The sequence below is a fragment of the Ictalurus punctatus genome, chromosome 27 (assembly GCF_001660625.3).
Source record: "Ictalurus punctatus breed USDA103 chromosome 27, Coco_2.0, whole genome shotgun sequence".
In the NCBI taxonomy this organism is placed as follows: Eukaryota; Metazoa; Chordata; class Actinopteri; order Siluriformes; family Ictaluridae; genus Ictalurus; species Ictalurus punctatus.
Window position 1 is genome coordinate 12,097,501 of NC_030442.2, and position 16,699 is coordinate 12,114,199.

Sequence of the window (16,699 nt, forward strand, 5' to 3'; positions counted from 1 at the left end):
GGAAGCACGTGTTGGCGTGGATTAGGGCTGTAAGACTGGCTGTTGTTCTGGATTAGTGATTTGAAGATTTCTAGTTCAAAAACCAGAGAGGCGCTGTTAAACCCCCGGACATGATGTTTAACTGTTCAGCTCAGTGTCTGCATCCTGTCTCACCGTGTCTCAAATGCAAGCCACTTTGGATAAAAGCATCTGCCAGATAAATAAATATGAAGCTCATGAGAAAGATGATTGGTCAGATGATTGTTTAGAAGATAAAGATGGGTTTCAATGTGGTGTCAGAGGGTTTGGCGGATGTTTCTATCCTCAGAAAAAACATTAAACAGCCTGTGAATACGTTTAGTAATGATGTATTTATCTGAGATCTCACAATACCACTTTTTCTTTACTGACGCTTAATATTAGCCAATTCCGAAACCCATCTGATATTTTTTCTTTAAAAACTACTAAGATTTTAAATATTTTAAACACTTACAAGTACAGGGAAAAAATACATCGCTAAACCATGACTTGCAGAAAATCACTTACACTGCAAATGTAATAAATTGTAAAACATAAATATGATAAAAATGAATCCTAGCCTCAAAAAAAAACAAACAATTAAGTGTTTTTATATGTAAGTATTTTATATAGGCCTGTCATGATGATTACATCATCGATTTATAGTACAGTTCGTGGGCACGACCACCTCGATCATTTTTGCTGACCTCGATGTCGCCCACTGTGTTTACATGAGTGTTTGTTTACATTAGAATGAATGTCACTAACATTTTAGCCATCCGCGCTGTTCCTGTCCTCTCGTCTGCTCTAGGGTTGTCAAATTAAAATTCGAACCTTGAATATTCATAGGATTTAAGATAAAAATGCACATACTAATGCGAAAACATAAAAACCCATTTAAGATGTGTAGTAAGACTTAGTGCGGATTGGAATGAAAACATGCTGCTGAAAAAATTACACGCAAGATATTAACATTGTACTAACAATGCTTTCTGAAGCAGAAAAAATGAACAGCGTTAAACTGAAGTGCTTTACAAACGGGTTAATGAACTCACCCAAACACATCCTATACACATATGAGATTAATCAGACATTTACACAACATAGACCTAATATTACAACGTCACGCACAAGTGAGGCTGAACTTCAGTAACACGCTAGGACGGTAAGTCATGTTGTGAATACATTCTTTTCTTAACAGCGCACTAAAACACAGACAATGAAGAACTTAGGCATAAAGAATTCACAAGATTGTATTACAGTCCATTTTGTTTATTGTTTTGTTTGTGTGGCTTTATTATATTTGTTTCATTTATTTAGGGTATAAAAAGTTCTTGCCATTACGATGTCTGAATATTCTTAAGAATTAAAAGTTCATTGCTCTTTGAAAGAGTGCACTTGCATTATTTCTATTATATTATCGTCATATCAGCGGAATAAAATGGTCTTAAAATGATGATGATCTCGTTTATTACAGCCCCGATTCCAAAAAAGTTGGGGCGCTGTTTAAAATGCAAATAAAAACAGAATGCAGTGATCTGCAAATCTCATAAACACACGTTATTCACAATAGAACACAGGAAACAGATCAAATGTTTAAACTGAGGAAATGCACCATTTTAAGAAAAATATAAGTTTATAAAATAAAACTAAGTTAATGCAGGTTTTCGCAGCTTGGTTAACGTCTGCCCATCTTAACTTCTGTAAGATTCTGCCTCTCTAAGATACTCTGTTTATACCCAATCATATTACTGACCTGTTCCCAGTTAACCTCCAGCTGTTTCTTTTTAGTAACACTTACTTTTCCAGTCTTTTGTTGCCCCGTCCCAACTTTTTTGACACACGTTGCGGCCATCAAATTCAAAATGACCTTGTTTTTTTCTTTAAACGGTACGTTTCCTCAGTTTACACATTTGATATGTTTTATTGTGAATAACGTTTGGGTTTATGAGATTTGCTAATCACTGCATTCCGTTTTTATTTACATTTTACACAGCGTCCCAACTTTTTTGGAATTGGCGTTGTATTTCTGGGACAATGTATCTTCCTACAAAAGTAGTTATTGTGACAGGACTACTTTTAGGCCTTTTAGTCTGTTTATTTATTTATTTATTTTTAAAATCCAATTTCAATCTTTTCCATTTGTTGCAGGATTAGGATCAAATTCATTCATTTTCCCCCCACTGATATTCAAGCCACCGTGTTTTGCAGGTGATGGCCTCGTATAGGTCCTGGATTCGTGCTATCTATAATATTTATATTGTCATCTGGGAAAACCCGTCATATGTCAATGTGGCTGAATTCTGACAAACAGACAAAAGGAAAAACATAGCTTTTGGCCAAACTAGGGTTTTTTTTCCCTGTAATATACATCAACACTTCTGCTTTACCAAACCATAAATATATTTCATCTAAATGATGTGGAAATTGTGTGTTTTATTTGCTTTGTAATCTTGCCTAGGCTGCCTTTCTGCAGAGATCATGTTGGATAACAAATGCGGTGGTTAAAACAGTCATCCTGCCTGAAGATGTCTAAATCCGTGCTAGTGAAGTGTGATTTCCTCGTACAGTGACGGTCAGGATTCGCTCGAGATTTTGAATAGCCCCATGCCGTAGTGAAACAGATGCAAGTCTAATCAGTTCAGGTTGTAATCAGAATGCCTGTTAGGTTCCCGCACCACAGATTAAAAAGAAATCTTTAAATGCAACGCTCTCTCTTTTAACTTCTGGGAGTAAACAGATGTAAAATGCTAGAACTTGTGGTTGAGGCGCAGAACCTGTGTGTGTTGTGTGTGTGTGTATAGTGTTCACCGATTTTTGCCAGAACTAAAATCAGACAGAAACCTATGCAGACTAACTTTAAACACAGATGAGCTTGAGTCAAACAAGTGACCACACAGACCTCTCTCTCTCTCTCTGTGTGTGTGTGTGTGTGTGTGTGTGTGTGTGTGTGCGCGCGCAGATGATAGGCCTTAAAATGAGTAATAATGGTGCATGCATATAATGTTTTCCAGGTGTGTATGTATGTTATTTATTTGAGAATAAAAATGTGTCCAAAAAATGATGTTTTTTTAAGCTTTAGGTTATAAAATGATGCTTTTGTGTGGGTGTGTTTATGTGTGTGTGAGTGAGGGTGTGTTTATGTGTGTGTGAGTGAGCGTGTGTTTATGTGTGTGTGAGTGAGGGTGTGTTTATGTGTGTGTGTGAGTGAGGGTGTGTTTGTGTATGTGTGTTCTGCAGTCTTGTGTTCTCTTCATGCATATTTCATTGTCCAGCTCACAAGATTGCAGCGATTGTGCTTCTCTGGGTGTGTGTGTGTGTGTGTGTGTGTGTGTGTGTGTGTTAGATTTAGTATAGGTCTATTTTTTGTGGCTCCCTTGTTTGTGTTTCATCTATAGAGCCTGTTTGTATATAGGGATGTCTGTGTTTGTGCAATGGCATTTGTGTGTGTGTGTGTGTGTGTGTGTGTGTGTGTGTGAGAGAGAGAGATGGGTGGAGGGGGTCTATAGTCTGTGTTTGGTGGGTAAACATTCTGGCCTGTCCTGGGTGAGTCATGCTACAGAAGTGTGATGATGTTATTCTGCAGCTTGTGTGTGTGTGTGTGTGTGTGTGTGTGTGTGTGTGTGTGTCGTTCTCTCTACATGAATGTTCACTCCAGTAGATCGATTTTCTGAGACATATTTTTCCCCACAAAAATTAGCTTTCATTATTCTGAATTTAAAAGCCACTTAAATATTAAATGAAAACGACAGGGTGCACCTATTTGACGTAATTAACATCTTCTCAGTTGTTTCCAGTGAGAGGTTGTTGCTGTTATGAAACTGTGATTACTGTTATCTCAGAATCATGCATAGATCTAATTCGTCACAGTATTGATATCATATATCATATCGCCCGGCCCTAATCCCATATACTGTATTGCTAATGTGAACGTTTTCTAAACTTCACGGATAAACGATATTTGGGGTAGAAAAAGGCGGCCTGAATAATTGCGCATTATTTGACATGCTTATTTTCATTTAAATGTAAAAAAAAAAACAATGCACAATGTATCGAAAGTGTTTGTACATGTATGGTAGTTAATTATTTTCATTACACACATATTGGAGTGACTTTATCATGGCTGAAAACTTAACAGTGTTCTGTAGTGCATTGTGCAGTCCGTACAGGAGTTGTTTTTGTTTTTTTGTGGTTGTTGCGGGCAAAAATACTCGAGAGTTTTTACGAGAGTTTTTTTGTGCTTTTTTTTTTTTTTTTTTTTTTTTTTTTTTTTTTTTGAGAAAAGCTCATTGAATTTGCAGAATCGCAATTACACTAAATTGTTCTGCACGGTCTTTCGCAGTGATGTTTGTTGGTAAATGAGTCCTTTTTAGCTGTAAATGTTTGCTGCAAGTGAACCGGAGTGGGCTTTGGCTGAATGCGTTGTGTTGACGTCACATGACGCGTCTTGGCCCAAATCTGCAGTAAGTTAGGAAAATTGCGGGCTCCTCCAAATATTGCGGAGTTTGCTCGATTTTGCGTTCATTTCATGAAATGCTGGAGGGATTGACTGTGTTCGTTCCACTGTGTCGGACAGGAAGGCATTTGTGATTCTTCCTTCCTGTGTGTTGGGACCTAAAATTTAAAATCTCTCTTTTAGTTTGTGTACTCAGTTTTGAGCTTACCTGTTAAACCAAACTGTCCTGTTTCTGTCCTGCAGCAAATGGTAATGAGCCTGCGCGTGTCGGAGCTGCAGGTTCTTCTGGGCTACGCCGGGCGCAATAAGCACGGCCGGAAGCACGAGCTGCTGACCAAAGCGCTACACCTGCTGAAGGCTGGCTGCAGTCCGGCCGTACACATGAAGATCAAGGAGCTGTACAGGCGCCGCTTCCCCACTAAACTGCTCTCGCCAGCCGAGCTGGCCCTGCAGGGGGTGCACGCGCCCACCATATCACTGCCCAGCGGCCTCACCCAGCTGCCGTTTGATGGTCACGCCTCACCCACTTCCCCACTGCTGCCCATATCGCTCCTGGGGCCCAAGCATGAGCTGACGCTGCCCCACCTGCCCTCCACGCTCCACCCTGTCCACCCCGACGTCAAACTGCAGAGGCTGCCCTTCTACGACGTGCTCGACGAGCTCATCAAGCCCACCAGCCTCGGTAAGAGCGTGTCTGCGTTATAGACACGTACCAGTATTTCATTAGAAAGTCACTTTAAATCACACAGGTCAATATTTAACCGCTTTAACTGGAACTTTTAAGGAAATATTATCATTCATCCATCAAATATCTCCCATCTGAGACTGACATATTGTAGTGTTAGAAAGAGAGGAACCGAGAGAGCCCTGTTTTAAGGCTGATGTTGGAGTTTGCGGATAGGATTATTATTTAATTCTTCAGTTACTCTTAATTCTTATTCCAATGAATTCACACAGTATTTAACCACATGATCTCTGCCATCTCCGGTTTCAGTAAATGTCATGGGGCTGAGTCACGAGTCACATCCATGACAGCATATTTTCCATCAGCATCACCTATAGCACAACAAATATCTTAAAATATCTTGTACTTTTTGTTTGTGTTAATTAAAGGCTCTTTAACATTGTATATGTAATAGTCTATATTCGTTCAAGCACAAGTGTAACTTAACGATCATTTGGTGGTTGGGCGTAAACCAGTTCTTCTCTCGTTCTTATCCGTTTGCTATTTTTGTGGTCTGAAACGGTCACGCCTGCGCCCACATTGCACCAAAATTACTTTCTATTGCCATTTCTCAGGACCGTCTCTTAGCACGGACGATGGAGGAAAACTGGTATATTCCTGACTTCATGTGCAGACTTAAACACCCTGTCCCATTTCTTACAACCCACATTTGTGGATGTGGACTATTTTTGTCACCGCATTTCAACACAGATCGGCTAATTCACCCCAAAACTAACTAAATACAAACCATATTGAATTATTTATCCATTACAAATAAGCACAGACGAGTAGGTTGTGAATGTGACTCAGACAGTTTGATGTGTCATTATGCGTAGAACATCATATCTCAGCTTTGTCTAACAAAACTAATTAAAGACCTGATTCACCAATTTATTGCTATTATAGGGACGGAAAATTAGTGGATATAAATAACGCTCTAGAGGCACACACACACACGCTCTTGTATACTCTGTGTGTGTGTGTGTGCGTGTACATTAATATATTAACATCTCCTCCACCGATGATAAACCTCTGCAGAGTGCAAGACACTTTGCAATTGAACAAGCTCCAGCATACGATACAGTATATAATGTATTTCAGTGGAATTCCCATATTTTTCTCTCTTCATCGAGGCATATTGTGTCTCATTTGCCAGAGACTCGTGTCTGCTATGTTACAGACGGTACAATACTATGACACACTGTTACATATCATGTTGGTGTGTGTGTGGCAGGAACTGGGCAGCGCAGACGTGTCCATATTCCCCCACATTAGCATTTTAATGTGCTTAGCAGCTTTCTGTTCATTTTCACTGAGTTTAATCTGCACATCTCACCCACACCTTCTATTTTATTCTCTCACTCTTTCTCATGCGTGATCCTCACTCTCTTCTTCGCCATCTCTGTTTGTCTTCCTGTCTCTGCTTCAGCCTCATTTCTCACGCTGCCATCTGCATAGTCTGTGATGAAATTAGAACATTGTACATCTCTCTCGTTCTTTCCTTCCTTCTTTCCCTTCCCCACCTACATTGTTTCTCCACCTCTCTGTGCCCCATCTCTCTCTCTCTCTCTCTCTCTCTCTCTCTCTCTCCCCCCCCTCACCTTCTTTCCCATCCCCACCTACATTGTTTCTCCACTTCTCTATGCCCCATCTCTCTCTCTCTCTCTCTCTCTCCCCCCCCCCCACCTTCTTTCCCATCCCCACCTACATTGTTTCTCCACTTCTCTGTGCCCCATCTCTCTCTCTCTCTCTCTCTCCCCCTCTCACCTTCTTTCCCTTCCCCACCTACATTGATTCTCCACTACTCTGTGCCCCATCTCTCTCTCTCGTTCTCTCTCTTTCTTTCCCTTCCCCACCTACATTGTTTCTCCACTTCTCTGTTCCCCTTCTCTCTCTCTCTCTCTCTCTCTCTCTCTCTCTCTCGCTCTCTCTCGCTCCCCTCTCTCTCACCTCCTTTCCCATCCCCCTTGCTTCTATCCACCTATGCCTCTCTCCTTCTTTCTCTCTCTTTGTCTCTCTCAATTTTTCCTCAATTCAATTCAAAGTACTTTATTGGCACGATTGCGTACACACAATATTGCCAAATCATCACTGTCGATAAGAAAGGCGAATTTAAAAAACAAAAATAATATTCATAATAGAATAACATCAAATAAAAATGATAACAGGAATAATCATAAAAAATAGTAATAATTACAAAAATAAGTAAAAAAAGAAAATAAAGTGACAAAATGCAAGGTGCCAGTGTAGGACAAACGTATAAAGGTTACAGTAATTATATACATTATTGCCATAAAATGAAATAAAATACAGTAAGGTGAATTAGAAATGGAGTAAATAAGCAGTGTGTGGCGTGTGTACGATTGTCCGGTGAAATGATCAGAGCAGTAGTTGGTTTCTGAGCATGTGTAGCTCAGAGATTAATTTTGCTGTAACAAAATCTCTCCATCAGTGTTTCTCTCTCTCTCTCTCTCTCTCTTTCTCTCTCTTTCATTTGCATGAAGAGTGATGAAACCGCAGGTTCACACACCTGAGCTCTTCTTCCATTCTGCCAGTAACAATAAAGCTCAGTACAATCCAGCATCACACTGCCAGCTCTTTCTAGAATACACACATGGAGCAAAAGCACAGTTAACACTCTCTTTCCAGAGATCTGACTGCCTGCAGAAAATACACACACACACACACACACACACACACAAGCCAGAGGTGAGGTTTTAGTAAACATTAGCATCAGTGCACTCACTGATTAGTGGATCAAAAGTAAAGCACATTAAAATAAACGCTCTCCCTGCTCAACTAGCGATCTCAAAAGACTCAAATGAATTTCATAGAGATCTTAAAAAAAAAAAAAAAAAAGATTAGTTTTCATTTTATTAATTTAACCAGGTATAAACACGCTCTTTTATTAACGTACACCGTGGACAAATTAAAAGGAAAAACATGTGTGTAAGTAAGGTGTTGGGCTATGATGATTCACCAGAACAGCTTCAATGCACCTTGGCAAAGATTCTACATGTGTCTGGAACTGTCCTGGTTGGATGAACACCAGATTTGATCTCGCGAAAATATCCTGTCAGTTGAAGCGAAAACTCTAAAGAAATCAACACATGTAGCACTGCATGATTACATACAGCTGTGGATGAGTAATGACTCATAATCACACTATCTGCTGTCACCCGGTAGATGATGGATTCCTTTTTGAGTCTCGTTCCACTAAAGGTTTCTTCCTCGTGTTGTCTCGGGGAATTTTTCCTTGCCACCGTCACCTCTGGCTTGCTCATGAGTGACAAATTTCGATCTATATCCAGATTTCTGTAAAGCCGCTTTGTGAAAACGTCCACCGTTAAAAGCGCTATATATATCAGTTGAATCGAACGTTCCGCTAAAAATCGTAATATAAAGAGACGAGTCGTGACCGTGCAACGTTAAAACAATTCGTTTTATACAGATGTGTTTGCACTGCCGTGAAAGTCATTTCCAAGCGGTAAAAAAACTGTCATTACGGATGACTGACCCCTTTATCGACACAGCTGTACATTAGTTTTCTTGATAAAAATGAAGCGTATAGTGTGGATCGAACGCACACTCGTGTTACACTTCCTGTGTGAATCCAGGAAATGGGCTAAACAACGAACGTTAGCTTGGTGTTATAATACACCTATTAGCGCTGAATGGTGTAAGAGATGGAGACATGAACCTCTCGGAAATTTCTCATTCTGGTTTTAAGCCATGCTTTCCTATTCTCATTTCCACAAACAGATTTGAGCAGGCGCTTTATTACATCGCCGTCCCCACTACACAAGATTTTCATTAAATGTGATGGTTGGATTTGCTGATACGTGCAGATGTGTGTGAAAATAGGAGGCACACTTAATGTGGATCGCTGTACATTATTGCTTTCAGATATGCGCGTGAAAATGTAAGCGGGCCCATTAAATGCGTACAAATCGACGGTTAAAAATGAATCTTTAGATTATACGTATCCGAACGCTTTAACTAAGTCACATTTTATCTTCCTCTGGATTGCAGAATGTTTTACAAGAGGAAATCTTTCTCTTCGCACCACAAACACAGTCTGCCTCTGTTTGTTTCTCTCGCTGTCTCTTTCCCTGTCTTGCTCTTCAGCGCTGCATTTTGAAATTCTTTTCCTCATTATTCTGTTCTCATTAGCGCTATTAGCACGCCATGCATACATCACTCATTTTCCCCCTCAGTGTTGTTTACCCAGTAAAGGAAGACCACTGCTGGTAGGATCCATAATTGGATCTAAAAGTGCTTCCATAAATGAACTTCTTGTTCTTGAATGATATGAAGTGATATGACAATTGCAGGCACGTTGCCAAGATCAATATTGCGGTGTTTGTATGATGATCTGAAGCACAAGGCTTGTTCACGTTTAATCGCTTTCATGAATTCTAGCTTTAATGCATTCGTAGATGTGTTACGCTAGAGATGATTTGTTCTTTGTCAGAAGTTTTACTTTGACTAAGTTTTACTTTTCACTGGCAGTTTTTCATTATGAATTTGATTATGAATAATACAGACAGGAACACTGTTACCCCTTGTGTGTAAACAGAGCACGCTTTTGCATTTGCATTTGGCTGATCAGATCTCAGCCCTGAAATCAACCCAACTGCAGGAAGTGCATCAAAATACTGTGTGTTTTGGGCAGCAGTACACATTTTTATAAACGTGAGCTGCTAAACCGAGCCGTGAGGCACAGTGAGGTGAAGGAGGCGTGTCCTCTGTGCCTGTCAGTCCTAGTGAAAGAGGCATGTCCTCTGTGCCTGTCAGTCCTAGTGAAAGAGGCATGTCCTCTGTGCCTGTCAGTCCTAGTGAAAGAGGCGTGTCCTCTGTGCCTGTCAGTCCTAATGAAGGAGGCGTGTCCTCTGTGCCTGTCAGTCCTAGTGAAGGAGGCATGTCCTCTGTGCCTGTCAGTCCTAGTGAAAGAGGCGTGTCCTCTGTGCCTGTCAGTCCTAGTGAAAGAGGCATGTCCTCTGTGCCTGTCAGTCCTAGTGAAAGAGGCGTGTCCTCTGTGCCTGTCAGTCCTAATGAAGGAGGCGTGTCCTCTGTGCCTGTCAGTCCTAGTGAAGGAGGCGTGTCCTCTGTGCCTGTCAGTCCTAATGAAGGAGGCGTGTCCTCTGTGCCTGTCGGTCCTAGTAAAGGAGGCATGTCCTCTGTGCCTGTCAGTCCTAGTGAAAGAGGCGTGTCCTCTGTGCCTGTCAGTCCTAATGAAGGAGGCGTGTCCTCTGTGCCTCTCAGTCCTAGTGAAGGAGGCGAGTCTTCTATGCCTGTCAGTCTCAATGAAGGAGGCGTGTCCTCTATGCTTGTCAGTCTCAATGAAGGAGGCGTGTCCTCTATGCCTGTCAGTCCCAGTGAAGGAGGCATGTCCTCTGTGCCTGTCAGTCCCAGTGAAGGAGGTGTGTCCTCTGTGCCTGTCAGTCCCAGTGAAGGAGGCATGTCCTCTGTGTCTGTCAGTCCCAGTGAAGTAGGTGTCCTTTGTGCCTGTCAGTTTCAGTGAAGGAGGCGTGTCCTCTATGCCTGTCAGTCCCAGTGAAGGAGGTGTGTCCTCTGTGCCTGTCAGTCCCAGTGAAGGAGGCATGTCCTCTGTGTCTGTCAGTCCCAGTGAAGTAGGTGTCCTTTGTGCCTGTCAGTTTCAGTGAAGGAGGCATGTCCTCTGTGCCTGTCAGTCCCAGTGAAGGAGGTGTGTCCTCTGTGCCTGTCAGTATCCATCAAGTTGGTGTAATCTGAATCATGTCTCAGTTCTACATTCTGTGTCGAGTCAGTGCTGTGTGAACTTGGATGCCAGAAGTTTAGATACACAACAACAAATTTCTTGGCTACACAACATGAAAGCAGTGTTTTCACTGTGATGGATGTTTTCATGCAAGAGTGTGTGTGTGTGTGTGTGTGTGTGTGTGTGTGTTATTAAAAGTAAAAGTGTATAACTCATTGCATTTTAGACCGTGTTCCTTCCATTACAGAAAGATTTACAAACACAGACAGTCAGTCGCCTTGAACAATTTTCAGAAGTTGATGTGTCTTGGGTTGGTTAACTACTAGCTGTTCTTCATCACAGCCTACTCACACATGCACACGCAGTGCCAAATAAACTACTGCTTTGCCCTGCGTGCACACACACACACACACACACACACACACACACACACACACACACACACACACACACACACTGCATACATACACACACACAGCAGCCTCTTATCAACTCAGCCACACGTAATCTCTCTTCACCTAAAAATAGTGATTAACTCTTACATCATAGTCTGCTATGTACCATGCCATCAACACACTGAACTCTGCAGCTAGAACACAACACACACACACCGAGGGGGCTAAAATTTAAAAGCCTAACAAACTGCTTATTTTTTACGCTGAATGTATTGAATTGTTTCTCTGGACAACATGATGAGAATGCAAAGGTGCTAAAAATGCATGCAGTTCTTTCGGTGAAGAAACACACAGCAACCAGAGCTAAGGGTTTTCATTGCTTTATATATCTAATGATATGACGATAATGAGCTTAAATAATGGCAGATCTGTTGCGATCAGAGAACTGACACACACACACACACACACACACACACACACTCACAGACAGGTTATAAAGAGAAGAGAGAAATGTGAGAAGAGATAAAGAGGTACTTTTGTTCCTTTCAGACTGAAACACATGTGGCCTTCGCTTCAACTCCTCATCCCATTGTAATAACACATCAGATGGCAGAGATGACACGGCTATTTTTAACTCCAGCTCAGGCAGAGAGAGACATAGGGCACTATTTTCTCTCTCTCTCTCTCTCTCTCTCTCTCTCTCTCATTTTCTTCTGTATTTTCCCTTTTCTCCATTTCTCCCAGTTTCGTTTCTTTTTGTCTCTTTCTCCCTCTTGTCTTGTCTCTATATCCTACTGTTTTTCTCTGCTCATTTCTTCTGTTTTTCTCTGCTCATTTCTTCTGTTTTTCTCTGCTCATTTCTTCTGTTTTTCTCTGCTCATTTCTTCTTCCTCTTTCACTTCCTGTCTTCCCCTTTTCTCACTTCTCTGTTTCTCTCCTTCACCTCTCTCCTTCCTCTCCCAATTTCTGTCTTACTCGCTTCCCTTCCAATAATTCTCATTTCTTTTCTTGTTCAGCCTTACTACTGTCCCTCTCTCTTGCTCTCATGTCTGTCACTTCTCTCTCTCTCTCTCTCTCTCTCTCTCTCTCTCTCTCTGCCTGGCTGTCTCTTTCACCTACCATTCCTTCTTTCTCTCTTTCAGTTTCTTGCTTGTTCTGTCTCTCCCACGCTTTCTCTCTCAGTTCTGTTCTGCACAGTTGAGTATAAGGGCTTTCTTGGTATGACTGTGCGACAGATTATCGGAGAATAGTTTGTTAACACCAATAGCAGAATATAAAATAGCAATAATGCCACAAAATGTGTCAGCAGGAAAAACACTCATAATGGTTAGAATTGGAGATGGGAATGATGAGGATGTCACTTGCTGTCTCTCAGGAAGTGACATGTTGCTACAGTGTGACGTGTTGCTCTGTCTCTCTCTTTCTGTCTGTCCGACGCTCTCAGTCGCTTTTTCTCTCCCTGCTTGAGAGAATGCACATCAGTGTAATTATGTGTTGTCAAGCCTCCTCTGCAGGTTCATTAATTGCACCTGTGACATATGACAAAGGGGCTGCAAAGAATGAGAGGGAGGAGGAATAAGAGTGGGAAACATATTGTGTGTATGTGTGTGTATGTGCACCTATTTTGCCCTTTCATTAGTGGGCCTTGGTGAATATGCAAATAGACAGTAATTGCCATCATAACAACACCTCGGAGACATGGAAGCTCTCTCTCTCTCTCTCTCTCTCTCTCTCTCTCTCTCTCTCTCTCTCTCACTCCCTTTCTCTCTCTCTCTCTTTCTGTTTCTCTCTCGCTCTCTTTCTCTATCTTATTTTGTGTGAAAACATCATGGAGTGTGTGTGTGCATGTATTATTTGCTATGCTGTGCACTGAAGCAGGTGTGTGTGTGAGAGAGAGAGAGAGAGAGTAGTGTTTGCAGTAGATCTGGATATTTTAGGCTGTTTATTTGTCATATAAACACAGAGCAGGTGTGTGTGGGTGTGTGTGTGTGTGTGTGCACGCTCATATGTGCTTTAAGTTACAGATAGTAACTCTTTACATTTGCCATTCTAACACTGATTTGTGCTTGTTTGGTTAGGGGCAGATTGTGTGTTGTCCTTCAGTGAAAGGTGCAGTGGTCACGTGATCAGATTTCCAGGAAAGCTCAGCAGAGTTTGGAGAAGACGGTCGCCATGTTCTTTTAACCAGTTGCACTCTCTCTTCCGTCTTCTCATAATCACATCTTCATTTCATGCCTCTTCCCCTCACTCATTCCTTTCTTACTCACTCACTCACCCTCCTGTTCTCTCACTTTCTCAAATTCATATACAATTCAATTCAGATCCAAGTCACTGGCGTGATAAAAGGTATAGCCACAGCTGAGATTATAGAGCATGTTAATATTAAAGAACATGAAGTTAAAATCGGTCAAACTGGTCAAACTTGTTGGTGAGGTGTCCGTGAGTGTCAGTGAAGATTAATGTACACTATATGCTTAAATGTGAACCACACCTGACTGCTGCACCCTTATTTAGTTCTTCCCCAAACTGTTGCCGCAAAGTTTGGAGCATACAGTTGTTTAGAATGTCTTTTTAATAATGAAGCATTACAATTTCCCGTCTCTGGAACTAAGAAGCCCAAACATGTTCCAGCATGACAATGCCCCTATGCACAAAGCAAGCTCCATGAACACATGGGTTGCCACAGTTGGTGTAGATGAACTCCAGTGTCCTGCACAGAGCCGTGACCTCAACCCCACTGAACACCTTTAGAATCATTTGAAATGCCGACCGCACGCCAGGCCTGCTTGCCCAACATCAACGCCTGACCTCGGTAACGCTCTTGAGGCTAAATGGTCACAAATCCTCACTATCCCGCTCCAAAAGAGTGGAGATTATTATAACAGCAAAGGGACACTGCATTGTAATGGCACATTCAACAAGCACATACGGTTGTGAAGGTCAGGTGTCCACAAACCTTTGGTCAAACCGTAGGCTGGTATATGAATAACGGCACACCAGCTCAGTGAAGGAAATGTTTTCTTTGCTCAGCTTCTGGCAAGAAGCAAAACGCTCTGCGGAGCTTTATAACGATACAAGCACAGGTTGCTATTTTTTAGCTGCTTCCAGAATTTGCTTGCCCGTTTTGTAGTTGCATGATTAATGGTTCACAACCTAATTTTTTGCCCTGCATGCATTGTTTGCTGCATTTGTAAGCAAGTTGAGGATGTATTAACAGGGCATGCATTCTTTCAGATGTTTGTTCCTTTTTCCGGATTGTTCTTGGTAAGCAGACCTTACAGATCAGAATCATAAAGAGTAATTAGATTATTTACAAATGTAATAGTTTTAACCAGAATCTGTTAGCAAAAATGTGCTGGCATACGGCATGGAAAACTCGGTATGAATGTTCTTGCTCTCCAATATTCTTCTGCACTCTCACTTTTGTCAATACTGAGGCATACTTGTACTGAAGCTTATATGAATAATTAATCTCCAGTTCAAAGCCGGGCTTCATGGCGATATGACTCTGTATGGTTGTTCGTAGAGTCCTTCAATATTGGCTTCTTTTTGATTTACACTTAGAATATTTACAACGTACAATACTTCTTCTCAAGTGAACAGATGGAAAGTGATGGCTCTGTTTATACAATAAAGGATTGGAACACTCCTACATCGATGCTTTTTAAATATGCCACAGTACAGAGTGTTTATTAATTATAGAAGCATTTCGAGACCTTTCAGTAACAAATCCCAGATATGCGCATCATTTATCAGAGCTCTTGTTTGTTCTTTTCATCCTAAAACCAGGCTGATTAATAATGGGCCTTATCCGGAGTTTTTCTGGAAGTCTTTGTGCATACCTTTGAAGAGATCTTTTTTCCAGTATTGTTGTAAAAGCATAGCTTTGGTTAGAAATAGGAAACAATGTTAGTATACGAGATCAGAGGATTAGGTGTTATATTATGTTATGATGAACATAGAATGTATTAGATGCTAGATTTGTATTGTTTTCTGATGTTTGTGATAAAGAATAGCAACCAGGTAGAATAAAGCCAGTAGAACATTCAATGTGCCATGTGTTGTGTGTGTTGTTTTTTTTTAATGCACTCATTTTATTTTTACTGTTTGTTCATGTGATTTTAAAATGATTTCTCCCAGATTATGATGTACCTCTGTCTCTTTTCCTCCTTTTCAGCTTCAGACAACAGTCAGCGCTTTCAGGAAACGTGTTTTGCTTTTGCATTAACACCACAGCAAGTCCAACAGATCAGCAGCTCTATGTAAGTTGCACATTAAAGCATATTTATAATGGCTTGCTATGGCAAACATACGTTTGTCTGAACATAAATGTGCTACACTGGCTCTATTGGCGCTTATCTTGTACTTTAAAAGTTGTATTTTTGTTCAGTTGTTTGTCGTATTTACATTTCATTCTCTGAATGCATGGCCTCTGTTTTAAGGGTGATTCAAATCAGAGATGCAGCTACTAGAATTCTGATCGATTTACTTGCATGACTAAAATCAGTAAATAGTAAATAGTTTGCATTAACACTTATTTTCCCATAACCTCCTGAGACCCAAACTATAATGTTGTATGCTCTGTAATTTCATCTCACTGTTTCTGTTTATTAGCTGACAACTGTGGAAATTAATCTTCAAAAAAGGAGAACGTTTGGGAAAAGAGTAATACATAACTCCCTTCATGTGAGGATCTTACGAGGATATATATTCAAAGAGAATTGGGAGAGAGAGTTGGGAGAATTTGTGATGTCCTCAGTGGGGTCTCAGGAAGATACAAAAAAGTACTTGAAATTTTCTTGTATTGATCTATCAAGTTTGGGAATTGTGTAGCTAATAGATTAACATGTCCTTTTTGTCAGTGATATATCTTCTTTTCTTTTTTTTTTGTATAAGTCACGTAACACTCCTCAGCAGACAGTCCTATTAACCTATCTATTAATTTTACTACAATTGGAATATTACCTATAAAAATATTATTGTTTTTGTCTCCAAGGGACATCTCGGGGACCAAATGTGACTTCACGGTACAAGTACAGTTAAGGTAAGTAAACTGCATTGTTTATATTAGGGACTTGATACAGACAAATTTTAAGCAGTTAAATTAATTAAATAAATCAAAAATTATTAATGTCCTCTGTCCATAGGTTTTGCTTATCAGAAACCAGCTGTCCACAGGAAGACCACTTTCCTCCTAACCTCTGCGTAAAAGTCAATGGGAAACCATGCAACCTTCCGGTATGAGAAGAGAATTAAAAACCCATGCAGTCACCCATTAGGATGAGAAATAGATATATATGGTGTTTTTCAAATCAGATGAAATCGGTTAAGAAGTAATTATGCAGTAAAAATTAGTTTTACAGTGAACCAATGTGTAGTTATCACAC

At 40.7% G+C, this 16,699-nt stretch overlaps 1 protein-coding gene across 2 annotated transcripts in view; it reads left to right on the top strand.

Annotated features, from left to right (window-relative positions):
- pias1a (protein inhibitor of activated STAT, 1a) overlaps positions 1-16,699 on the top strand; it is a 54,974-nt gene that overhangs the window by 22,719 nt on the left and 15,556 nt on the right. For both annotated transcript variants that reach the window (XM_017459213.3, XM_017459214.3), the window contains exons 2-5: positions 4,697-5,135; positions 15,490-15,574; positions 16,309-16,356; positions 16,460-16,550. In XM_017459213.3, coding sequence (XP_017314702.1) covers positions 4,697-5,135; positions 15,490-15,574; positions 16,309-16,356; positions 16,460-16,550 — 663 coding nt within the window. The remainder of the gene's footprint in view (positions 1-4,696; positions 5,136-15,489; positions 15,575-16,308; positions 16,357-16,459; positions 16,551-16,699) is intronic.